General features: G+C 39.6%; 1 protein-coding gene across 1 annotated transcript in view; it reads left to right on the top strand.

Moving 5' to 3' along the window:
* The window catches only part of arhgap35a (Rho GTPase activating protein 35a), a 159,027-nt gene that overhangs the window by 93,265 nt on the left and 38,381 nt on the right, over nucleotides 1–27,381 (top strand). The window contains exons 2-3 of the mRNA XM_001343600.7: nucleotides 4,307–8,468; nucleotides 13,182–13,326. Coding sequence (XP_001343636.1) covers nucleotides 4,731–8,468; nucleotides 13,182–13,326 — 3,883 coding nt within the window. The 5' untranslated portion in view covers nucleotides 4,307–4,730. The remainder of the gene's footprint in view (nucleotides 1–4,306; nucleotides 8,469–13,181; nucleotides 13,327–27,381) is intronic.

Below are 27,381 nucleotides of genomic sequence, written 5' to 3'. Positions count from 1 at the left end.
AAAAAATCCAAAAGCCATACTGCACAAATGATTTTTTGCTTCTTTTTGAACCGTGTACCCTTATCTGATGCAACACCTAAAGACCAGAAAGAAACAACCCTGCAAAGCTTAACGCAGCATATCACTCGGTTCCTCCCTCTGATCCACTTGGCTCTTGCCTTTTTAACTGTATTGTTAGCTCATGTGCAGGTCATGCCCAAGGCCGATGGAATGTGGCCTTTTTAACAGTAGCCTAGAGCTCAGAAGGGTTGTAGAGTTTAAACCTTGACAGTCCCTTAAAAGACTAAAACCACCCTTAATGAAGCTTCGGAATGCTCTGATCCCTTATAGCTGCCCCCTCTCACGGCAACACACAGTTAGGAGCAATTGCGTTTTTTTTGTGCCCTTTTGGCCACATCATGCTGCGTTTGGTTTAGTTAGTGTTCATCTTTCAGATGTTCTTACTTACACCCACGAACCAGACTCCCATGTCCGCTCTACTCTTCCACTCTTTATATTGGCTATGTTTGTGGGCAAGTCCAGGCATATCCTCATCTATTAATGACTGTGCCCTGACTCAAAGCGTGAAGTCCTACATACTAGCCTAACTTTGGCTTAAATAACCATATTGTGTCTTTTTAGATATGGTTATGAATGTCATATTTTACACTTTGATTGGCAGATGCTGGTACTTCTGCTTTTACCGTGTGTTGTATTATAGCTTATGCAGAGTGGTTCCCACTTTTTGTTAATTTGCTATGCTAGTCTACAAGACTGCAGTGTATCTCATTTGATATTTTTTGTTTTCAGTTTGTCCATCAGACGTTTAATTTGAATGCCCTTAAATGTTTAATCCACACTGAATTTCTATTTTAAATTGGGTTTATTGCTCAATTGGAAACCAGTATGACAGCAAATATTTAGAATTCCACATTGACAGGAATTAGGAACTAATGTAATTTGATATAATATGTATTAATATAGTGCATTTATCATGTTTGGCCACACACTTAAAATGCTTCATAGTCATGAGGGCGTCTCTTCACACCACCACCAGTGTGCAGCATCAACTTGGCAGCCATAGGCCAATGGCGCCAGTTCGATTACCACACACCAGCTATAGTTGGAGTAGGGAGACAGTGATAGAGCCAATTCTGTGGATGGGCATGATTGGGAGGCCATGATGGGCCGATGAAGGGAATTCGGCCAGGACATCAAGGTTACACACCTACTCTTACGTCTGATGCTGGCGGGGCTTCAGCGTCAAGGCTTGACAGAGGGTGTGTCTGAAGTTGGGACTGATGCAATCGTCATAGCAGTGCCAGCCAATGAAATTAGCCAGCAATCAACTACTGTCTGAGCTGGGGTATTTGCATACAGCGTTCTGATTGGTTGATGCTTCCGTTGGTGGTTAAAGTTGAGAAACTCCCAACTTCTGCTGTTACTACAACCACTAAAGCTGCGGCAACAGGTTCACAATGCAGTTCGGCAAGGCCTGACATCACCCATCACCCAAGTGAATGGGAAGCGTTGAGGCTGACACCCCATGTAAGTGGGGCATTAACGAGAAGTTCCATGTCATTTTTGATGACCAGAGTGTCATGACCTCGGTTTAACATTCTCACAAACACCACAGCAACCCATGTGGTCACCCATCCAGGTACTGAACGGGCTCAGCCCTGCTTAGATTCAGTGAGTAATCGGTCTTGGGCTGCAGCCATATCACCCTGCAGCCTAGTTAATTTATATTAGTTGGTTTTATATAATCTATACTACCATCTGGTTGCTTGTTTGTGATGTCTAGGATTTGTTTGTTGCTGCATTAGCTCATCGGGGCTGATTTGGCTCTCATTCTAGCTGTTGTAAATTTCATCCAGTTCAAACCGATAATAGCATGCTGAACATGGTAAGACAGAGCAGTACATGGAATTACACAGCTGGGACAGATCAAGCAGATGTGGCTCTTATGCTGGCAGTAAAAGTGAGTGTTTCAGAGAGCCAGTTCCTGCAGAGATGAGAAATAATGAACATGTTCTTATTTTGACTAATGTCTTCTACAACCAGAAAACATGGCATCACTTGTCATGTTGGTGAGGTAACAGAATGGATGCCCTGAACTAGTTTTCTTTTTAGTCCCAGAAGCTAGAGTCCCCACCTGGTGGTGCATATGCATGAGTATCTGTCATTGGCATGTGGGTCATTGAGATCTGTAGCCAGGCAGCTGTCATAGTTATTTGTTAATGACTTTCTTTTCCTTGAGAGCTCTCAAGTGTTTCTCTGCTAAAATTAAACATTTTTCTTAAACATTGTTACATCCTGTGGTATTCAATATGGAAACCATTATAGTTGACACTAACAGCTACCTGTTCTTGAGCACAATTACATAATTACCGGGCCTGCCCTCTATCTGCATTCCTCTATATAAATATTATAATGCCTCCCTTATGGCTTTCTAACAGGTAACCACTTCTGATAAGCTCAAATTGGCCTCATGCTTCTGATAAGCCATAAAGAACTACAGAACATTAAAATTGAATTCTCATTGGTGAATAAACTGTCACATTGTCTGATAGTGTGATATTCTTGAGGACTTGAAGTGTAACTGTAGTGGAGTGTATATATCTGAGCTGTTGTGCTAGGAAAGCTTGTCAGCGTTTAAGCAAACATTGCGCTGCCACACCCACGCAACTACATTGCTCGGTGGCTCTTTACTTTGCTTTTACTATACTGGGGGAGTGGAATGTTGAATTCATTCTTGACATTTCAGGTCTTTTCTCTCAGTGAGCCAGCATATCTCACTGTTTTCTCTGTTGCAAATATCCATTGATTGCTGGCTAGCCGTATTGCAGCAAAGCTGAAAATGTGATATGTGCTAGAGTTCACTACTAGTTTTATCACTGATCTGGCATTGAACGACATGCCAAGGCTTAAACGATGATACCTTTTTTTCCACAGAGATATGAAACTTGTACATGATTTGGTATTTTAAGAAAGCTGGTCCAGAACGCAGAAGCTATTTCAGCAGAACAAATTCATCACAGCAGAATCATTACAATAGTTTCAGACTGTGACAGTGACATCTGCAACTGCAGTCATGTGTTGCATGGGATTGCTAGATGTAGTGCTTTAAGAGCAGTTGTCAGCAATTTTACCTAGCTTTGCCTCCCAGGTTGTGCTGCTGTTGTATGAGACGGAGGTCTGTGGCACCTCTTTTGTAGAGCATGTCTTTGGCATAGACCCAAGGTATTCCTTCTGTCTAGATTGTGCCCACTATGGCTGGTTTTGCCACGACTTATGTTCTTTCATCTAAAAAGACACCAATGATAATACAAGAAGTTGGCCAGGGTGCTTTTTTGTGAGTGATTTGCAAGTCCTCCCCATGTTCACATGGGTTTCCTCTGGATGCGTATTGGTATAGGTTAATTGGTTAATGGTGACAGGAAGGGCATCCGCTGCTTAATCATGTTGCAGATTAATTAGAAGTTAGCTACACTGTGGCAACCCCTGGTAAAGCTGAAGGAGCGTGAGTGTGTGAAAACTATCATGAGTGTGTGATTGCGCTTTCATTGTATTTTATAACCATAGCCTTGTCTTGTTTTTTTATGATTTTGCTTTTGGTCTGGTATTGAGTATGAGATTTTCAAGAAAAGTGCTCCTGTGAGCTCCAGTCCTCTAATTTTCAGTGGGATCTGTACTTTTATATGTTTCCACATGCCTTTACTTAATTTGCTTTAGTGTCCATATGCTTTTACCCTTCAATGTATACCTTTTTTTTTTAACTTTCAGAATTTGCTTCGTCTTATTACTTTTTGAAATGATAATGGAGCTTGCAACGTCATATTTTAAAAAGGTTTTCGAGACTGTGGGCAGCAGCCAGTGTGCAGTGCTTCCTATTAAGGGTCATTTGGGTTTCCCTGGTTGCCCAATTAAAACTGTATCTCTGAAGCACTTATCTCAGCTTTCATCTAACTGTATGTGCATGTGCATGTTTAGGGTTTAGAATGGGATTCCTTAAAGGGTTGAATCAATATTTTTCTTACTTTGGCATAAAATAAGCCTCATATATTTTTGTATTGATGTCTAGGTTATACACGTGTACAACAAATAGAATGATGCAGGGGTTGATTTTTGCCACAATAATCACACTTCTTTGTGATTGTGTCATGCAGACCTGAGGGTACTGCAGTAAATTTAAATTTACAACGTTTTATTTGTAGGTGATTAAATGTGAAACATTTAGGTCTCAATGTTATTTTACATTGCTCTGTGTGAAGCATTTCTTTTATATTAGATTTTCTAATTGTAATATTTGCTTTATTTCTTGCAGGGTGAGATCCTGGCTGGGCAGACCTGAAATCTACATTGTTTCGATGTCAGAGTGTCCCTGAAGAGAGGAGATGGGCTGGAATAATACCACCTGCAGTATACCTGCCTAAGGCCACAGGGACTTCAATCCCCCGCCCTCAAACCTCGTTCCCTTCTTCCCCTTCTAAACCTCTGCCAAAACTGTGACTGGCCAATCGACTGTGGATTTAAATTTGATTTGCTTATAATTGTAAGAGATATAGAGAATTAATTTGATTATTAAGGGTATTTGACCCACTTGACCCACATTAAAAAAATCCCCAAGACATTTCAGGATCTTTAAGAATAAATTATTTTGCCAGACCAGAAAGCATTTGGATGGAACATCAGCCCAGCAGCTTTCAAACTGAAGCTTCTGGGAATGGCAAGATGAGTGCTGTTATACGATGATGATGGCAAAAAAGCAAGATGCCCGGGCACCAACCTACAACCTTGTTGTTGTAGGTTTGTCCGGGACTGAAAAGGAAAAGGGGCAATGTGGGGTAGGCAAGTCCTGCCTTTGTAATCGCTTTGTTCGCCCCAGTGCTGATGATTTTCACTTAGACCACACATCTGTTTTAAGCACAAGTGACTTTGGTGGTAGAGTGGTAAACAATGACCACTTCCTCTTTTGGGGTGAGGCGGTACGAATGTTGGAAGAGGGTGCAGAGTGCCGAATGCATGTGGTGGAACAGACAGAGTTTATTGATGACCAAACGTTCCAGCCACATAGAAGTACTGCATTGCAGCCCTATATCAAGCGGGCAGCTTCCACCAAGCTGGCCTCTGCTGAGAAGCTCATGTATTTCTGCACAGATCAGCTTGGACTAGAGCAAGACTTTGAGCAGAAACAAATGCCTGAAGGCAAGCTTTTAGTGGATGGATTCTTACTCTGTGTGGATGTGAGCAGAGGTATGAACCGAAATTTTGATGACCAGATGAAGTTTGTGACTAATCTATATAACCAGCTAGCGAAGACCAAGAAGCCAGTCGTACTCGTGTTGACTAAGTGTGATGAAGGGGTTGAGCGGTACATTAAAGACTCTCACACATTTGCCTTGGCCAAGAAGAATTTGCAGGTTGTTGAGAGCTCAGCACGCTCTAACGTTAATGTCGACCTTGCCTTCATTACCTTGGTGCAGTTGATAGATAAGAGTAGAGGGAAGCCTAAGATCATTCCTTACTTTGAAGCCCTCAAGCAGCAAAGTCAACAGATAGCTACGGCAAAGGACCGTTATGAGTGGCTGGTAAGCCGCATTGTGAAGAACCATAATGAAACATGGCCCAACACCAACCGAAGAATGCAAACATCCCCTGAATACAAAGACTATGTCTTCCTTGAGGGTACTTCAAAAGCCAAGAAATTATTTCAGCAACATGTACACAGACTCAAGCAGGAGCACATAGAAAGGCGGCGCAAAATCTATCTCAGCACACTGCCACAGGCTCTAAACTCCTTGGTCCCAGACCTGGATGAGATTGATCACCTGAGCTGGTCAGGAGTACAGAAAGTTCTCGAAACTAAGCGAGAATTTTCCCACTGGTTTGTTGTGCTGGATGACACACCATGGGAAACTACACCACACATTGACAACATGGAGGATGAACGAATTCCCCAGGACCTTTTGGAAACACCTGTAGCAGAGGGAATATATGAGAGTCACTTGGAACAACTGCACAATGAAAGAAAGAGAGCAGAAATGCGATGGGAGTTTAAAGAGAAACTTACCTGCTCACCGTTTGTTACACCTGGCAAACGCTGGGAGGAAGCTCGTAGCTTCATCATGAATGAGGAGTTTTATCAGTGGTTAGAAGAGCAGGAATACATTGATATCTATAACAAGTACCAGAAGATTATTACTGACCAAGCCAAAGAGGACTTTCAAGAACTATTACTGGAGTACTCAGAGTTGTTTTATGAGCTTGAAGTTGATGCTAAGCCCAGTAAAGAAAAAATGGGTGCAATTCAAGAGGTTCTTGGAGATGAGCAGCGGTTCAAAGCCCTCCAAAAGCTACAGGCTGAGAGAGATGCCCTGGTGCTCAAACACATCCATTTTGTCTACCATCCTACTAAAGAAACTTGTCCTAGTAGTCCTCATTGTGTGGATGGCAAAATTGAGCAACACTTAGCCCTTCGATATCCCACTCGATATTCTTTTGATGGAAGTTCAAAATCACAGTTTGGTGAGGGAAAGGTAGATAGAATTAATCTTGTAATTCTTGGCAAAGATGGACTTGCAAGAGAGTTAGCCAATGAGATCAGAGCACTGTGCACTAATGACGAACGGTACGTGCTAGATGGAAGGACTTATGAGCTTACTCTTCGACCTATAGAGGGAAATGTACGCCTTCCAGTGAACTCCTTCCATACCCCAACTTTTGCCCCACATGGTTGCCTCTGCCTCTACAACTCAAAAGAATCTTTATCCTATGTTGTTGACAGTATTGAGAAGTTACGAGAATCAACCATAGGCCGACGGGAGACAAATCTAGTTCAACTTCCCTTGTCTCTTCTGTTGGTCACCAAAAGAGGTGTTGGATCAATTTCTGACATTGGGGGTGAAACAGCACAGACCCTGATCCAACAAGGTCAGCAAGTGGCTGGCAGATTTCAGTGCAGTTATTTAGAGCCTGCTTCCCCAGGTGTAGGCTATGGTCGCAATATAAATGACAAACACTTAAACCAGATTCTCAGAGGTCTGTTGGAAATGAGGCGACCTTCAGTTAGTCTTGGCAGTAGCTCCCCACCCCTACTGCCTTCACTGGCAGGATTCAGAGACTCTCAGCAAAGCACAGAGGGTGACTTGCGAATTGTAATGTGTCTGATGTGTGGAGACACTTATGATGTTGACCAGCTTCTTTCACCATTTTTGCTGCCCCAGCACTGCCGACCCTTATCCAATCTATCCAGTGGAACATCAGTTTTGTTGGATTTGTCCATAGGTGGACAAAGGCTAAGCATTGATCTTGCTATTCTATCTTACCACTCGTCTTTTTCCCTACGTAAAAGCAGATTAGTGCATGGTTACATAGCAGTGTACTCTGCCAAACGGAAGGCATCCATGGAAACCCTTTGTGCCTTCCTTTGTGAAGTCCAGGACATTATTCCAGTGCAGTTGCTTGCTGTTGCAGAAACCCAGTCAGAACTTGCAGACTCTGAAGCAGTTCGGGACCAGCTTGCCCAAGGTGAGGAACTGGCCCATGAAATTGATGCCCGTTTCAGCTCTGTGATCTGTGGACCTGGTGGGGTGGTGGGAGGCTTGCATCGGATAGACCACTTCCAGCCATTCTTTAAGGAGGTAGTGGAGAAGAAAACCATAGTAGAAGCAACACATATGTATGACAATGTTGCAGAGAATGTCACCAATGAGAATGTTTCTTCACCTCGATGTAGCTCTCCAAGTATCACATTACTGGACTCTGAGGATGACATTGAGCCCTCCCCACCTTATCCCACTTCAAGGAATGATGACACCTTAACCCGTGGTGGTTTTAAGCTCCCAGATTTGGAGGGTGATTCCTACTCCCTCATCTCTGAGATTACAAATTTAGAAAACAAGATTAACAACAAAGTTCCACCCCAGGTGCGGCCAAAGCCCAATGTTACCTTTGACATTCCCAAAACCCAAAACAGCAGTTTGTACACAGATTTGGCACTTCATGGATCTAACAGACGATCATTGCCATCAGTTACCTGGCCTGAAGCTGGCTATGATCCATCTGACTATGCTGAGCCCATGGATGCAGTAGCAAAGCCTCGTCCCACAGAGGAGGAAAATATTTATTCTGTACCACATGATAGCACACAAGGCAAGATCATCACTATTCGCAATGCAAACAAAAGTCATTCTAATGGTGCTGGAAATGGATCAGATAGTGAGGCCGATAGCAGTTCATTAGAGCGCAGACGAAAACTGTCTGCTCTTGGAGTTAAACCTCGGCTCTATCGTGATCGCTCCAAACGACTTGGAAAATTTAGCAGCTTCCGCACAAGCTTCATTGGGAGTGATGATGAGCTTGGGGGTACACCCAAGGCTAAAGAGGATGAGCTTGGTGCACAGAAAGGAGATACTTCTTTAAATGAAGAAGGCGAGGACCCAAAAAAGAGGAATATACTAAGAAGCTTGGGTCGAAGAACTACCAAGGTAATTTTTTATCGATATTTTATATATTTATGTACTTTACTATACTTTATTATCTCAAATATTGAAAGGAACACATACAGTTTAACATTGTGAAAACTGTTATTTTTGAGGAGATGCATTATCACTCATATTTTACAAAAGCAACACTACTGTATGATTTTTCTCTAACTGTCTGTTGATGTATGATATAAAAAAGTAAGTTTAAATCCAGCCATTTTACATGTATCATATGATTGGTATGTTTGGCTACATGTTGTGCCAATGGTTGATGGATGATCTCACTGATTTTAATTTTGTTTAGATGTAAAATCATGCAGTTTGATTCGAACAGTTTGGATGTCTAAAACCGTTTATACAAAATGTACATTAATATCTCTAACGTTTATACACACACACAGAGAGAGAGAGAGAGAGAGAGAGACAGACAGTTGTGTTTTCAAATATGTACATCAAATATGTAACACATCTCTCTAAATTATAGATGATGATATGATAAATGACTTAAGAAAACGGTCCAAATAGAAGAAAACGATCCATAAAAAGACAGAAATTTCCCTATAAATAGTTTTATAAGCACACAACGCATACTTTACCTGTTAATGCTCTAAGAAAGGCATATTCCTCACAACCCTTTAAATGAATTGTTCAGGTTATATAGTTTGTATTGTTTAAATGGTTAAATTCTGTGACACATTACTTCACACATATTGCATTATGTCTAACAAATGTAAATATAAGGTGGTATGGTTTATTTTTTATTGCACTTTTTTCTATATTTAGCTTCATCCAGGATTGGAGAAGGTATTTGAACCAAGTTATGAATGCAAATTACAGACTTTAGGCTGTAGCTTGATAGGCTGTTTTACTTAATTGTATTAAAAAATAATGTTTTATTTAATTGTGTTTAGTGAGTGTTACATTTCTGGACTGACTTTAATCATTTAGGGTACCTTGATTCATATGTGGAAAAGCCAATTTTTGGTCAAACTGGTTTAAGTCAAACCAAGCAGAGTCTTTTTGCGGAGTGGATGAGTGCTGATCCCCTGTATTTATTCTCCTTGCTTGATAATTCCTGTAGCTAATCATCTACAGCACATTTAAGTACATATAGAGTAATATTATAGCGGTCACTCCCATAATATGCGATATTCACATGAATATCCGTGACCACAGTCCCCATTCAGCCTAAAGGCAAATGAAAGAATTGAGCCACCAGTCCTTCTCATTGCACTACAGTCTTTATTACTCCCATGGGGTTAGAATGAGGCCATTGGGTTAAATCACCTTGCTTACATCAATTGCCTTTTGGGATTGATCCATAAAGAAACCCATAAAACACACCAGCCCCAGGGGTCAAAACTGATTTAAGTTCTTTTCAATAAAGACAGTCCCTTTCTAATGTCAAAGCGCTCTCTATTTCTCTCTATATTGGATGGAAACGCTGGACCACCCAACCAACAAATGGAATATTTTAAATCCCAACGTCACCTAGTTCCTTTCTAACGCCCCCTTTAACTTTTCCCAAGCCATTGCTATACATATGGTTGCATGGTAGAGATACTTAGGGACTGTTCCAATGCAAAGTTTCTCAGATCTGAGAGTACTTCTGCATAGATTGGAAAGTCACTGAGGAATAAAATAACCAAACATGGGGTTCATTCCAATTGTAACATAATAGAGTATCTTTTAGATGGGTGGAGTAGCACTTATAAACATGATGAAGCTGGTTTGTTTTGTGTGCCTTGGTCTGGGTTGCTGTGTGACCTGTATTGCAGGGTGAACACATTACCTTTGCATAACATCACCATCCCAGTAATACTCCCTGTGAACTGTAATTGGAGCACAGATTCTTTACTGAGAGCTTTAAGAGGGGAGGGTGGTAATTATGTAAACGTCTATTGAGAGCAGCCAGTGGGGATTTAGGTGAAATCAGAAATAAGGAAAGTAAGAGAGAGAAAGTGAGGGAATTGTGGCATAGTTCCTGAACGTGTGAAAAGCAGAGCTTTGACCTGTGGATGTACAGTATATGGAATCCGGGTTACCTTTTAGTTATATACTGTAGCAGACAGACACTGGCCTAATAAGCATCATGACTTTTTCCTCTTGCCTGACAGTACTGCAGACACACTATTCAATAAACCGTGATGCTCTGCTGCATTGCATTATGGAATGGCATGATGTGGGGAGGTGGTCTGAGCAGTATCTTTTGTCACTCTCAACTTGAGTCACATCCACTGTACCTCAATATAAAATGTTACTTTGTTGCAATAGACCTTTTTCTTGGAACGCAAAATTACCCATTATGCTTTGCGTGTATGCGCAAGGAGAATGCGAAGAACTTCCGGTCGGCAGCTGATGCGTGTAAACAGTCACATTTGGACAGCTTTGAAACGATGGTTTTAATCTATTTTACCTGCTTTTATCCTCTTTGAACTAATACTGTTGTCCATCAGCACCATCCCCTGGACAAATCATTTAAAGAAATGCGATCTAATAGGATGGAAAACAGCTGCTGTGAGGCATTTTCCCCTCGTTGTCAGACGGCATCTTCTGCAGTTTAAATGAAGCCTTGTCCTCGCTAAAGTCAACATTTATTTCAAATATATAACCAGCCCAAACAAATGTAATTCACCAAAATGTTTGACACACACACGTAGCCTGTACTGTGCCACTGACACACTGATTTAATAACTGTGACAAAGTGAAAATATAGGCTAGTGTCAAATGGCAGAAAAACACAAACCGTGGTAAAAACAACACACGAAATAAAACACAAACGGCTCGCGATTAGAATGAACAGCAAATCAGCCAGCAGAGTATCAATAACAAACTTTTATTGGTAATTTTTGTAAATTGCACGATTTTCATACCTGTTAAGTTTGATGCCAGTACTCTGGTTTTCTCTCTCTCTCTCTCTCTCTCTCTCTTTCTCTCTCTCTCTCTCTCTTTCTCTCTCTCTCTCTCTCTCTCTCTCTCTTTCTCTCTGTGTGTGTGTGTGTGTGCTGAGCTAACATCTGACAGGCCGGGAACGCACACACACACACTGTATATCTGACGGCAGACACGTGAACTAGGAGAACGTTTTTCTCGTATTTCTGACGCGCTTGAACCACATGTGACAGATTATAACGGCTTTAACAGACACATTTCTAAGTTGTGTGTCACAAAAAACACTCTGTTATCCATTAAAAACGTTATTGAAACCCATTTTCGGAGCGCAAATTACCAGTTGTACACGCTATAAACGGAAGTTTTTAGCATTCTACCGGAAGACGCTGGTCGCTATGGCGCCCTCCATGCAGCAGCCATAAAAAAGGTCTATAGCATGAATGATTGACCAAGGTTTGGGTCAGTTACACAGTGGTTTTATTTAGTGTTTGAGATATTAAGCTAATAGATGCATTTAAGAGGACAAGGTACAAACTGAAAAGCCAAGGCAAGGCAACTTTATATAGCACACTATACACAGTGACAAGTCAGAGTGCTTTACATAAACAGGAATAAAAGAGACAAGTAATAAAATAATAATATAAAAACTGATTAAAATTGGTTAAAACAGCCAATAAAAGAATGAAACAGAAAAGAGAGACACAATAGTGTGATCTTTTGGACATAGCACAGTGCTCATTCAGTAAAGGCACAGCTAAACAGATGTGTTTAAGTCTGGATTTGAATGTGCCTTATGTTGGAGCATATCTGATCATTTCTGGAAGCTGATTCCGGTGGCTGTGGGTGTAGTAGCTGAAGGTGGACCCTTGGAATGTCTAATTTATATGATCCTGAAGCTCTGAGTGATCTGTTAGGTTGGTATTCAGTAAGCATATCTGTAATGTATTAAGTTCCTTGGCCATTTAGTGATTTATTGACAAGTAGCAATACTTTTAAATTTATTCTGAATGTAACTGTTTGACCTTTAGAGCCAAGGTGCGATTTTAGATCTTTTCTCAGAACTAATTTAACTTTCAAGGGCTGGAGGAGATCTCTAAGCTTAAGTCACAGCCAACTTACCTTAACATCGATGTTATGCTGGGTTCACACTTAACATGGAATTAAGTATTTGCATAAGACTTACAAATGATCAATGACAAATAGAGGTGAATTAACGTTGCGTGTGATGATGTGGAATGTGTATGGTGTTTGCTTTGAACCCATGGATTTTGCCTAAATCACATCTGCCAAGTCAACTTGAGTATTATGGTGGTCAGATGCCCCATAGATCCAGGGACATGAGACAACCATGTATAGATTTCGGGGTGGCACTGTGGCTCAGTGATTAGCACTGTGACCTCACTGCAAGAAGGTCACTGGTTCGAGTCCTGAAGGTTGCTGGTTCTCCTCGTGCAGGTGTGGTTTTACTTCGGGTGCTTCGGTTTCCCCACCGGTCCCAAGACATAAAGTATAGGTGAACTGAATAAACTAAATTGGCTGTAGTGTGTGTTCAAGAGTGTATGTGTGTTTCCCAGTACTGGGTTGTGAGCATTTCAAACAACTGGTGTAAAGCTTATTTTAGTGGATATGAAGTCAAATTCAGAGTAACCTCAGATTTAGTTCAGCCTGCATTTAAGATGTTAAAATGCTTTTTTTTTTTGTTTGTCTTTAATAAAATACCTACTATTTTAATGCTGTTCTTTTGTAAGGACTTAGTGTATTTGTATTGCACCTTCTTTGGTCGTTGTCATTTTATCAAGTTCAAGTTCTTCTCCTGTCTTACAGAAAACACGGCCAAAGGCTCGTCAGACATCCTTGTCCAAGCCTCCTGAGAGTAACTACTTTGGAGTTCCCTTGGCCAATGTTGTCACCCCTGAGCGGCCCATTCCACTCTTCATTGAAAAGTGCATTCATTACATTGAGACAACAGGTAAGCAGTACTGCAAAAACAGGATATTTTACATTGAACTACAGTGAGGTATTGAAATTAGCTATCGTTATATAGGTTATTAAGTATGTGGATAAGATTAATAAAAGGGTACAGTGAAATCAAGTGTTTGCTATCTGCTTAAGACTAATGGTAATTGTATGCAAATATCTGAGTTTGTTGGTCTTTGGTTGACATGGCATCTAATCCTGCTTAAAATCCAGGCTGTGGTGCTACTGCAACTAATTCCGCTTGCACAGTTGTAGGTTTACTGGAGTGATTGTAATAGAGACTTGCCAGTAAAAGCTATGATGGTAAACCTCACTCTTTAAGGCTTGATGCACATTAGTGAACTTTAGCACACTTGTTCTACCTACTGACCATCTGGGGGTTTGTATCCTTCTCAGAACGTTGCAAGTAGAGCCAGTTAAATGTGGTATATACACAGCTAGTGTTTTTAGCCAACAATAAACTTCCAGTGAAAGGATTATGTGACATTTTCAGATTCATAAGATTCCTTTTACAACAGCGATGTTGTAATGCAATTGAAATACAATCAGTTAAATAGATTTAAGTTTTCATTTAGTTGTTCAAGTGGAAAATAAGGTAAAAGACTGTAAATGCAAGTGCCGCCATTAGCAGCAGGCTAGCGCTGAAACTAAATTTCCCTATTCTAAAGACATGGCTCAGAAAAATTGATTCTAATGCAGTGCTTTTTGTTTGGTCGGACACCCACTCTATATTGTATATCAATCAGGCAGTGAAGATCACTGATTATTAAAAGTAATCTGACCTAAAAACGTAGCGATTTTATAATAGCTTGACAGTTTACCAGAAGCACTTGAATTAAAAGTGCTTGTGCATATGCTGAAGTTGCATCTGACACGATTGTCATAGCAGAGACGCTTCCGTCGGTGCTTGAAAAGTTGAGAAAGTCCCAACTTCTGCAGCGAGTAACACCACTGCAGCGGCGCAGATGGATCCACAATGCAGTTCGGCAAGGCCTGACGTTACCCATTCAAAGCAAACGGGAAGTGTTAAAGCTGATGCCTTGTGTGAATGAGGCGTAAGAACACAGTGTTTTGTATAACTATGAGACACAGGTACAGAATTTGTTACTGTTAACAAAATGTAGTTTAGTGTGACCTGATGTTTTTGTCTGAAGGCTATATGCTAGCCAATATGCTAACATGATCCTATTTAGGAGTATGATAATGCAATGCAGGTATGGGCACTTGTTAATCATGCATCTACGCAGCTGTGGTTTGATTCGGGTCGGTACTAGCTTTAGTGCTTTTATCTCCCAGGGATTAAGTTCATAAACTGAGAGAAAGTGCATTTGCTCTGGCTGGTGTTTTTTGTAAGGGCGAGTGTTACAGAACACATCCGTATTCCCTCTGGCATGCATCTGTCCATCTGTAGTTCAGATGAAGTCTACCCCTTGCAGTCTACTGTATAATGAGCCTGCTAGCCAAATTGCTTGGCGAAATTGCAACGATTTTAATACTCTATAATACCTACTCATGAATGACTTTAAATGATCAACAATAAACAAACCAGTTAAAATTTGTTTAATAATAACATTTAAATTAGCATGTATATTACAATTAATTTTTTTATCCTCTAAAATAGGCGTTCAATTTAGCTATTGCAGAATCGCTAATTTCTGGAGGGACTGCTCAACACTGCTATCTATTTTTGCTATTTATTATAGGTCATGAAAATTGATGTTTTTAGTCAGAGGAAATTGGGGGAAAGTCAGAGAATTTGACATTTTGCAATAACCACCCTGCTTTGAATACATAAGGAAACAGTGGCAGACAGGATTATCCAATACCCAGATAAAGAATCAACAAAATTAAATTATTGAGGTGTATGATTCTCTGCGCACTCATCCACACCCTTTTTCATGTGTATGTGAGCCGCTAGGGAGCACAGCTGAGTTTATGGCCCTGTCATTAATAGTTTTCTTAATTCAGCTACTGATGTTTGTACCTCATTTCCATTTCCTTTTCACCCCGCCCTTCTCCCGCCTCTTTCGTGTTCTGTTGTGTGTGTGTAAGCTGCCAAACCCCTTGCGGTAATTTTCTGCCTGATAACTCCCTCATTGAGATCAATATCACATAGCAGAAATGGTGAACAATCTTTCGGGCTCAGCTCTTTTTTTGTGCTCTGTGGGTGGAACTAGCTTCTACAACAGCCTACAGCGTGATTTGCTGATAGCACCCTCACCATGACCACTAGAGAATACACATTCACTCACTCAAAGTGCTTCACCCATCAAAACAATACAACCTCACAGCCTTATCAGAATTACACTCAATTGCTTTAACAAAGGCTTTTTTTTTTTTTGTAGAAAAATTAAAGTTTGACACATACTGCTAATAGCAACGGTTAAAATATGCTTAGTCATGGCAGCTTGGATTCAAGTACATAAGCAACGCACTGCTAACATGAAAAGTGAAGTGACCTTGATCGATGCAATTTAGGGACGGTCAGCATGGTAATCTAATAACCAGCTAGTTGGTTTATGACCATTATGACCGTTATTTTTATTGATCTGATCATAAAGCGTCAGTCAAAAATGCATTGCAATTTCCACATATTCATATTGGTCAACAGTAGATCTTCAGTTGAATATAACTCATTATTCTCAAGTCATAATGCAACAAAATGTAACACATCTTGTATGGACTGATGTGTTTGACGTTTTGGATCAAATATATTGTGGAGCAACCAGCACATTATCCTTTCTTATTTTGATGACAAGTTTGCTTTTTCCCCCATTTCTTCCTCTGTTTGATGGGGGAGGAATGAAAGAACGATCACAGCCTGTGATGCAACTTCAGTTTTACATATAGTAGTTTCTATAAGGATCCTTTTTCCATCCCTTCCGTTTTACCATCTGTACCAAAAATACTTGCGTTACCCTATTGTTCTTCTCATTTCCTCTTCATTCTTCAAGATAAATCTGTCCCTCATTTACATCCCAACATTTAACTACTCTTTGCTCTTAATAACCTTATGCATCCCTATCTAATTCTAATCTTAGTTTTAGGGCCGGAGGAGGGCCATCCCTATATTCTCATTGTATCCTTAAAAGTCACTTTCAGTCTGTTCAACTGGTTACAACGTATTGGACACCAGAGACCAAATTTTGTGTATTTAAATAAAGGAAATTCATTCATTCATTTTTTTGTCGGCTTATTCCCTTTATTAATCCGAGGTCGCTACAGCGGAATGAACCGCCAACTTATCCAGCAAGTTTTTACGCAGCGGATGCCCTTCCAGCCGCAACCCATGTTTGGGAAACATACACACACACATTCACACACACACTCATACTCTACGGCAGGGGTCTCAAACTCGCGGCCCGCAGGCCATTTGCGGCCATCAGTGCAATATTTTGTGGCCCGCGGCGACCACTGTACACTGACAGAATCAGCGGAGCGGGGAGAGAGAGCGCTACCCGCTCCGCTGATTCTATCCGTACACAGCGCGCTTGTCACTCAATGCGCGTTGTCGCGCGCGTCTTGATCAGCTGTGTTGTCGCGCGCATACTCAAGAGCAGTGTTATCGCGCGCCTACTGAAGGGCGGGACCGAGGGTGTGTCACGTCGCGGGGGCACTTTTGATCATTTTGGAAGGGCACTTTCTATGCAAGACTAAAAAGGGCATGTGCTCTGCACAGGTTGAGCCCTATGTGTGCACGTGCCTGCCCTGCATCTTATATATATTATAGGTAGATACAGACTGGTACAGACTGATGTGACTGGAGTGGGGTGGGGGTGTTTTATTTATACATATATAAGCCTTTTTTTTAGGTGAGGGAATGGAAGTTTTGAGTGAGTTCCCCCACTTTTTTCCCTAGGACTTCAATAAGTCAAAGTACAGGTCTAGACTTAATGATGATCATCTTCAAGCCATACTGAGGGTCTCAACTGCTTCCGCTCTAAAGCCAAATGTAGTTCAGATTTGTGAGAAGAAGTGCTGTCAAGTCTCTGGCAGCAAGAAGTAGGCAAAAGTTGCCATGTTCAGAAGAACTGTTCATAATCTTCACTAAATGTTCTATTAATGTTCAGGACACTTCATGTTCAGAAGAAATAATTAAAACTGTTAATAATGACATTTGAGGACTTTTTTTTGTGAAATCCCTTATGCAGCCCAGCCTCACCCAGACTTTGCCTCCTGCGGCCCCCAGGTAAATTGAGTTTGAGACCCCTGCTCTACGGACAATTTAGCTTACCCAATTCACCTGTAATCGCTTGTCTTTGGACTGTGGGGGAAACCGGAGCACCCGGAGGAAACCCACGCGAAGGCAGGGAGAACATGCAAACTCCACACAGAAACGCCAACAGAGCTGAGGTTTGAACCAGCGACCTTCTTGCTGTGAGGCGACAGCACTACCTACTGCGCCACTGCCTTGCCCCAATAAAGGAAATACTTAAATAAATTTTTTTAGCCACATTAAAGTTGAATACTTTTTACTCATTTGGGTATATTTTAACAGAGAAGAGATGCATTAAAATATTCTACAAATGCATAGTTTTTAACAAAGGATTTAAACGGTTTTGTGTTAATGTTGATTAAGTAGAAATGTTTTGGTCGTTCATGTATTACACATTCAGGTGTAGGCATGGGACGATAACCGTTTTCAAGGTATAGCGTGGTTTGGAAAAGTTAAGGTTATAAAACCGCCAACATTTTCTGCCATACCGTTTCTAAGGTACATGTAAGATTTTTTATTCTTTTTTTTTTTTTTTTAGGTTTGTTTGTGTTTTAGGATAACAGCATCTCCTGCAGAAAAGCTATCCAAAGATGCCGTTTTAAATTGTAAAGAAATCTGAAGTCAATGATTTATTTTAATTATTTAGCCTGACATGTTTACTGCTCCAAAATATTTGAAATGTTTCTCAAAATAAAATATATTGTGTTCAAAGGGGAAATTTTTTTTATTTTTTACCCAGACATTTAAAAAGAACTTATTTTTTGAGCAGTAAACAAAATACCGTCATATTGTGAAATCGTGATATTTTTATCTAAGGTTATCATACCATCAAAATCTTATACCGGCCCATGCCTATTCAGGTGTAATATTCCATTAATTCTTGTGGAGTTAATAGTGGTAATTCCGTATAAATTTTTTTGGGGCACATGTGAAATGTCAATTTACTTTTTAACTTTTGTTTTTAGTAAAAATGGAGCAAATGCAGTAATAGGATGGTAAAAAGCAAAACGTTAAAACTTTTAAATAAAAGTAAATAAAAGATCTTTTTAAATAAAAGATGTGCAATGCTTTTAGTTAAAAAATATTATTGCATTATTACGAGGGCTGCACAATATGTCGTTTCAGCATTAATATCACAACGTGATCATTCTTATTAATCACAAGACAGGATATGTCCAATGTTGATTTTGTATCATAATTTATCATTTGCACGTGTTTTTGATGCGTGGGATCGTATAATGATTTTAAAATCATAATAAATTGCACCATTTGTGATATTAACTATTATTAATTTTATTTAATGCCAAATTTTTAGCATTCAGTTACTGTACTTGAATACTGTCAGACTCTGGAAACAACAAAACACTTTTTTAATTGTATCTTTTTCTCAAATTGTATTTCTAGATAGCTATGCATGAAAATACTCACAACACTTTAAATACAGAAATGCACTGCAAATAGCACAGACCACTACGAAAATGTGTCGAACACCAAAAAGTGTATAAATTGTTTATTCGATTTTATGGAGATGCAGTCCTACTGCAGAATCATTCCAATCAATCTAACATTATAAATTCTTTCCAAATAGAGATATATGTCATCCGGTGAAAGTAAAAAAAAATCGCAATGTTAGATTTCTCCAATATCTTGCAGCCCTAATTATTATTATTATCAGCAGGCACACGACGTCTTAATACATTACTGTTAGGTTAAATTTAGATTGTGATGTCAGGAGACTAAAATTCAATGTCTAGCCAGCGTCTTAGGACGTTATTTTGATGTCCAATAATGACATAAAATGACGTTGATATTTTAAAATTTTAAGTTGTGTTGGAAAGTCACCAAAATCCTACGTCAAGTTAACATCTTAAACCAGCGTTATATTGACGTCAAAAACTGACATTTATTCATCATGTATGGCAAATCAAAATCCCAACGTCTGATAGACGGCATAGTGGTAACGTCCACACAACATCATGCAGTATCATTATTAGACATTGATGTTTGGTTGATTTTAGGTTGGACATTGACATCAGCCTGACTTTGGGTTCTCACGTCAACCTAATTTTCATTTCCAATCAAAAGCAACGTCCACGCGACTTTGGGGTACAACGTCAATCCGACACTATGTTGACATCCTGTGTCTGCTGGGTCATTAAAATATCAAAAATTTTAAATTTATTCTATACATGTTGTTGTTGTTTTGAACAAATTTGCTCATATTTGCTTTAAAGTTCCATCATTGTATACTGTGGTCCCTTGTCATAACGCGGTTCACCTTTCGCTGTGTCGCAGATCGTGGATATTTTTTTGTGTGCAATTTGACATGCTTTTTTGTGCATGCACATTGTGTTGTCCATTTAGAAATTTCCTGATTAAAACATTGTGTTCTGCATCCTGATTGGCTTTGGATCACTGTCACTCAATCCCCTCCATGCCGTGTCTCCTGTACAGTACAGAATGCTTTCAACTTGCCAAATTGACAAATCTTTGATCACTAGCAGTGTAATTATGAAGTTTTTTCCCCAACAAACCCCGCAATGTCGACGAAACATTCTGCATCGGCAAAGGCATATGAGGAATCACCCAAAAGGCAGAGGAAGATGCTAACCATCTCACAAAAAGTTGGACTTCTGCACATGCTAAAGGAAGGTAGAAGCTACACGAGTATTTAAACAAGAGAGAAAATTGTGAAAATGTTTTTACTTTTCTGGGAAAAGAGAGTTTTTAGGTGTTTTACAGCCTTAAAACATCTATAATAATTGAAAAAAATAAAGCAGACTACTTTGCAGATTTCATCTATTGCGGGCTGCTTTTAGAATGTAATTCCTGTGATTTACAAGGCGTGTTTGGCACTAAAAATGGCTGGGACACACCAAGCCAATTGTTGGCTGTGTTTGGCCATCGTTGAGCATATGTCCGACTAGTTTGTGTGGTGTGTTCTACATGTCATCCCTCAATGCGTGATTGACCATGCAGGGTTCAACGATAAGGATTTTTTCTACTGGGCCGATCGGGCCAGTGGTTGAGATTTTTATTTGCCCTGCCAAAGTTATTTGCCCCGCAAAAAAAAATTAAAAGTTAATAACTATGTCTTAGCCACATATTTTAAATAATGTGGCAAAATAATGTCTGTGAATCTAGAATTTAAACATTTTCAAAATGTTAAATGTATGATGAGCAAAATTCAATATTTTATGCAAATAAAAGAGCAGTATGGAAATGTGCTGGTATTTTATTGCAACTCTAAATATTTTTTATAAAAGTGGATTGCCAAACTGACGACAACTTTTTTTTTTTTTTGTGTTTTGTTTTTTTCCCCAGATTCTTAATTTTGTACCCATGTTATTATCTGCTTCCAAGATTTTAGAAACAGGCACTTTCTTTTAGCCTCATAGTTTGATGTTGCCGCCATGTCACCATCTTTTCACTGTACTGGTTACCAGCTTCCGGGAAAAAAAATAACAACGTGCTCATCGTTTTTAGCCGATAGGGGCCAGTAACAATCCTGTCTATTGTCCCGAGCGTCTTTCACGCTGGCCCCGGGCCACCGGACAATCCTTTTTGTTGAGCCCTGCTATGTAGAATCGATGTTGGCCATCAGTGAACGAGAGCAGCCAGATTGGCTGTTCAGCTATGAGTCACAGCATGAGGACAACAATCGAAGTGACGAAGCAAAGCAAACATCAAAAGGCAATGGCTTTCATTTCGTTGCATTTCTTAAATATTTGAATTGAGATGTACTGTGAAAATGGTACATAAACACTGCTTTGTTGACGGTCTATATGTGCGCACATTCTCTCTCCTTAGATGCATAATGTATGTTCTCGTTGTCATCCATTTGGTGTGTCCACTAGCAGCTTCTTGGTCCAGACAGGACCAGACACATCCGTTGTGAGGCGACAACACAGTTAATTTATGTAGCCACTAGGTTTAATCATGTTCCAGAATCAGTCCAGTGCTAAACCATATGGAAACAGGATGTACAATATATAGTCTCAGCCTACAGGCTATCAACTGGCCATGCAGCTGTAACCCAGCATGTAGGAGGCCTATTTTAATATAATTCACATTATGACATGTGCATGTAGACATAGTTCTAGAGACAGTGAGGGAGGGAATGTGACAGCCGTTGGAGGAGGAGAAATGCTGAATTGACTGAAACCGGCCCCGGAGGATATGCTGAAGATGATGGCAGGAAGCAGCAGGGGTTTGTTTGGGCATGTTGCTGGGTTAGCTGTGCATTAAGGAGGGCTTTAAGCAAAAAGGTCATGGCGAGTTTGAGTTCCAGAAGCCCATGAGGCTCAGAGTGCTCTCTGTTTCTTGCAATGCCTCAACATGACGTTCTCTTGGTGTTGCTAATGGACTGTACGTTCAGTATGAAGGCCAAAAGAGTCAGAGGGCTGGGCATGGAAAGACATTAGAGAAATGATATAACCAACTGGAAATATGGCGACTTCCTTGTATTGTCATTGACTGTCCTTCAGAGGATGTTTCTCTTTCTCCCTCATATATTCCTGTGGCGTCTGATGTGCCTGAAGTGTTTCTTTAGAAGTGTAGTTTGTGATTAGAGTTGGTATGCACTATTAATCAGTAGTCTTGAGTAATTGTTTTGCATTCATCAGTGAGGAAAACTAATCTAAATTAAATTTGGTTCAACTGGTTCATCTTGCCCATACAGTTGTCATACTTACAAGTTGCAAAACACTTGAAGAATGACATACTAGCCTGTTTAACATAAAAAAACACCAAAGAAAAAGCCTTTGAACTCGACAGTAAGGTATAGGTAATTGCTCCATAAAAAATAACTACTTTTTATAAAAGTCCTACCAAATCATCTTTGGGTCATAATGACTAAACATGGCATTCAGTCTAATCAGTTGAACTATTCTTGAATAACAATTGGACGAATTTGGCAATGAGTTTGACAAATGTGGTCGTGAGTCTAAGTCTCATCCACAGTTTAGTGTATTCAGCCCAAACTTGGTGTAACTGTTCATTCACCGCCCCCGCCAAAGTAGTCAGAAGTCATTAATTTTAACGGTAAAGAGTCGTGGCGTATTTTGGAAAGTGTGGACATCGAGTTGAGTCAAAATGAGGTTAACTTTATGGTAATGAGCTATGAAGCGATTCTGCATCAACCTGTCGGAATGTACAAGTCCACCGATTGATAGTATTACAGAGAAAACAGTAGATAAATCTTTGGTTCCGACCACATTAGTTCCCAAGCAAAACAAAGCACACAGGTGATTGCTATAGCTGGTTTTCAGTTTGTAATGTAGGATGCACAGAATAACGTTAACGTGAAGACCAATGCTATTAAACGTCTTCTATAAACACCATGTTGAAATTAGACTAGCACTTAAACATGAACACAAACACCACTACACAATCGGCTTTTAAATGATTTATTTATTTTGAAACCTGTAAACAGATTGGTAATAGCAATCATGGTCTGATTTTACCTGAGCATTTCTTTACTGTATCTGAAATAAATTTTTGGAACTCTTAGGCCAAAATAAGACAGATAGATTTAGAGCATTGAGATTAAAATATTCACATTCTGAGTAATTTTGGGCATTGGTCAGTATTTTGTCTTAAAATGCTATGTTTTATGAACATATATGTGTATAAGCACACGACCAACATATAAGCACACGACCTGAAGGTACTCAAAGTCACAGGGCAGGATCACCTTTTTATTAAGTTTAATACATTGAAAATATTCGTAAATGCTATTTTTGTCCATGAGAGAGGTGTGATAGTTTTTAATGGGTCATTTGAACTTCAATACTTAATCATCTTACTCATAATTAGTAATAGCCTCTGTTGTGCTTGGGGTTAATAAAAGGGTTAGCTCAACCAAAAATAAAAAATCTGTTATTAATTACTCACTCTTAAGCTGTGTTCACACCAGACAAGGAACGTGCGGATAAATCGAGCTATTCGCGCGTAAATAGCTGTGTCAACTTTTGAGTTTACTTGCTTTATTCGTTTGTCAAACCCTGCTTCATTTGCATGTCAAATCCACTTCATTCGTGCGTCAAATTCACTTCAGATCAGACGCGGATTCGTATGATGGGCAATGCTTCTGTCTGCCCAGTGACAGAGAGCTTCATTGCTAAATGACTAGCATGGATTTTATGAAAAAAATAACAGTGTTTATGTGCTTTATGAAGGCTGAAAAACAGCGTTGATACGTTTAGGGCTGTGTCTGAGTCCATTAGATCCTTTCAGTGATGGATCCAGCTTTGTGAGCTCATAAACTCCTCCAGAAACTTAACCTGGATGATGAAGGCTTACAGCGGTGCTTCTGACTGACCCAAGCCCAGTTTGATAAACTGTTGTTGGTGTGGGCTTTGGGATTTCCCCCTGGGCTCCAACAACAGGCCTTACATCACAATCATTCCCTCACAAGAGCAAGCTCCTGATTGGTTAACACGTTGCGAATGTCCGCTTAAGTTCACATTTTTGAAAACGCGCGTTAAGAGCATCAAATGCACAAAAGGCTCAGTTTGCGTTTTGCCATCCTTGCATATCCCGCCTTTCGCGCCATTCATGTCATTTACATCATTAGCGACGCGCTATTCGAGCGGAACACGCAGCAGCATGTCTATATGCACGTTTCATTGACTTAACATGTAAATCACTCGCGCTTGACGCTCCTTCGCATCTGGTGTAAACACAGCAATATGCACTTAAACTTAGTTTCTTGTCGCAGTTCTACAGAGTTTGCAGTTCCAACCCTGCTTCAACACATTTAAAGCCGCAATCACACTGCACTTTTCGCCCAATAGACTTCCATTTATATGGATGCGAATGTCACTGACTGAAAATGCAAGCTTGTGCGACAAGTTTCGCAGTTCGCTGTGTTGCAAAGTTCAAGCTTGATGAACTCTGATCTGCGAAACTGCATCACATGGATGCGTGAAATTATCGAAGATCAAAACATGACCTTTCTGCACAGAAATGTGACACATGGATCAATCGCTCACTTTTTAAAGTGTCTAATCATCTTGTTTAATGCCTTTACCTTTTTGCATCACCGTATGGCAGAATTTTGCATGCTCAAACTCTAATTATCATACGGCTCTGCGAAAAGGGGCGGGATTAAACAAGATTATTAGACATTTAAAAAAGCGAGAGATTGATCCATGCACCAAGCCTGAACTTTGCAGTGCATCGAACTGCAAAACTTGTCGCACGAGCTTCGGTCTGATGCATTTGCGTGCATATGAATGGAAGTTTATGGGGAGAAAAGTTCAGTGTGACCGCAGCTTAAGGCCCAATCCCAATTCTATTTTTGTACCCCTGCCCCTTTTCCTTATTCCTTACAACCGAGGGGTAAGGGGAAGGGCTTCGAAATTTGCCCCTGAGAATTGGGACAGCACTACAGCACTTGCACACGTCATCATATCTCATTGGGATCGCATGCTTATGTTATGAATATATTAAAACGTGTTTGTCTGTCGTAAAAATGTGTAATAATGTCAAAAAATACTAATTTGTGGATCTCCTTACTTCCGGGTTCAGCAATACTGCCGTTGTGGCAGGTGTATTCTGGGAAAGTTTCTTACTCCTTTATTTGAGTGTGGTCCTGAAAAATCTTCGTTCTAAGGGCTATTCACCCCTTCCCCTTAGCCCTACCCCTTCAAGCTAAAAAAAATTGGGACACCCCTACCCCTTGGCGTGAACGCGCAAAACGAGGGGTAGGGTAAGGGGAAGGGCTAAGGGGTAGAATTGGGATTGGGCCTTAGTGTGTTAGAGTTGGGTTGGAACTAAACTGTGTAGGGCTGCGGCCCTTTAGGAACTGAGTTTGATACCCCTTTTCTAGGACCTAAGTTTGACATGCTTGTACTTTTGGCACTTTTTTCGAGTCTTTTCATTAGTTTTGTTTTTCCTGTAAATTATTCAATAAATACCGTACCGTGCCTTCCATACCGAGGTATTATCGTAACGTGAAATTCTGATACCGTTACATCCCTAGAATCTACACATTGGCAGACTAATTACCTCAGACAAACACAATGCATCTAAACACTGCAGTGCTTTGTACTCTTCTCCAAAAACTTGTATCTGAGCTTTAGCAAAAAATCTTTAGTCAATTTGTTTTCCTCAGAGGAAATGGTTGGTGGTCGCCTAGTTACAGAAATATGGCAGGGGAGTGCAAGCGCAAAGCACATCGAAAATGAATGAGTCCATGCACTAGCGCTTGTCACTTCAGGTCAGAATAACAACACACCCGAAAATGAGTGCAGTGTCTAGCAGCAGTAAGGAGATTGTAAATAAAAAAGCATGTAAGGATGTCACCATAGGTGCTTTTTGGTTTCTTTTCTTGTGCATCCCAGGAACTAGCTCCCCATCTGAAAGAGTTTTTAGCATAGTGATAATGTAGTCATCCAACTAAGCAATTTTTAATGTTGGAGTATTTTTTTGAATATCGATGGCTGGTTTGTTTAAAGCTCAGATTTTATTCTCATAATTTGTTTTGTTCACCGAGTTTGAGGTTTACTGTATTATTATTATTAACACCTTAAAGTTTGCCTTGATTGTTCTGCATTTGCACTTTACCATTACACACATTTTAATTATCAAGAGTAAATCAAAAGTTTAAGAGTCTCTTTAACACTTATGATTATTTAATTAAAAAGAGATCAGATACGTTTTTTGTGTAAATATTTTAATTTTTGACTATTAAAACTATTTGCCTTACTAATGTTGGTAAAATAAAATAAAGTGGTTAAAAATCCTAATATTCCTAAATGGATTGTTAAAAATATTCAATAATTATCAATAATGAATTACATGAAACATGATATTGTGATAATTATTTTTTGAAATATCACTCAACTGTGGGCACTGTATAAACATAGACACCAGTAAATCCGATTGAACGATGGGAATAAAATCTAATAGCATTGCTGCTGTCCTGTTTGTCTTATAATGTTAATGTTCTATTATAAAGACAAAAAAAATGTGGCTGTTCATATAGATAATGTTTTTACTTTTCAAATACCTGTTGTTTGTTATTAGTCATTGAGATGACTGGTAAACTAGTTTCCCCATGCCTTTCTCATAATCGTGCAACGATTATAGATTTTGGTTGTACGGTTATAGTCTGAGGAATAATCACAATTGTTATACGTTCATTAATTTAAAACCCTACTAGTTTTGAAGAATCATATAAAAACTCCTTATTTTAAAGTGTTATTTATTGCTGCTCAGTAACCAAATAATACAGCACAAAATAATATAAAAAAAATCTTTGTCTATTTTTCTTTGGACTTAATAATAAGAAAAAAATAAAATAAAATTGGCATTTAAACAAATAATTTTACACTGAAAATAAATTATGTATAAATTAATATAGAAATATTATTTGCCTAATGTAAATCTAAGCTACGTATTAGCTAAGTATTTCCCTTTTTTATGGAACAAGACCACTGAACCTCTGTCTGAAAATGCACTTTTGATCAACTATATTACAAAATTCTTTGGTTTGATTTTGTCTTATTTATTTTTTTTTGTTTTTAGGCCAGAGTAGAAATGTATATTCCATACAAAGTATGAGGATGATCGGTCAATTCTTGTCATTTGACTCGCGGCATGCTGTTTTCAACCAGGAGCGCCTGGAAAACGCAAGCAAATCATGCACCTCCATTGAAAATAATTAACTTGTGCATGCAAAAGATATGAAATGTAAACCTCTAATAGCCTCCGCCATAGTTAATACAGAGGTGGTGCATATTAGCCTCTTTGTACAAGCTTGGAACGTTAAACTAGCACACAGCTTGCAAAACTTTGTATAGTTGTAGCAGTTTTGTTCCATGC

This window comes from Danio rerio, chromosome 15 (genome assembly GCF_049306965.1).
Source record: "Danio rerio strain Tuebingen ecotype United States chromosome 15, GRCz12tu, whole genome shotgun sequence".
In the NCBI taxonomy this organism is placed as follows: Eukaryota; Metazoa; Chordata; class Actinopteri; order Cypriniformes; family Danionidae; genus Danio; species Danio rerio.
Note: the sequence above shows the minus strand (reverse complement) of the source record. Positions and strands in the feature narration are given on the sequence as shown.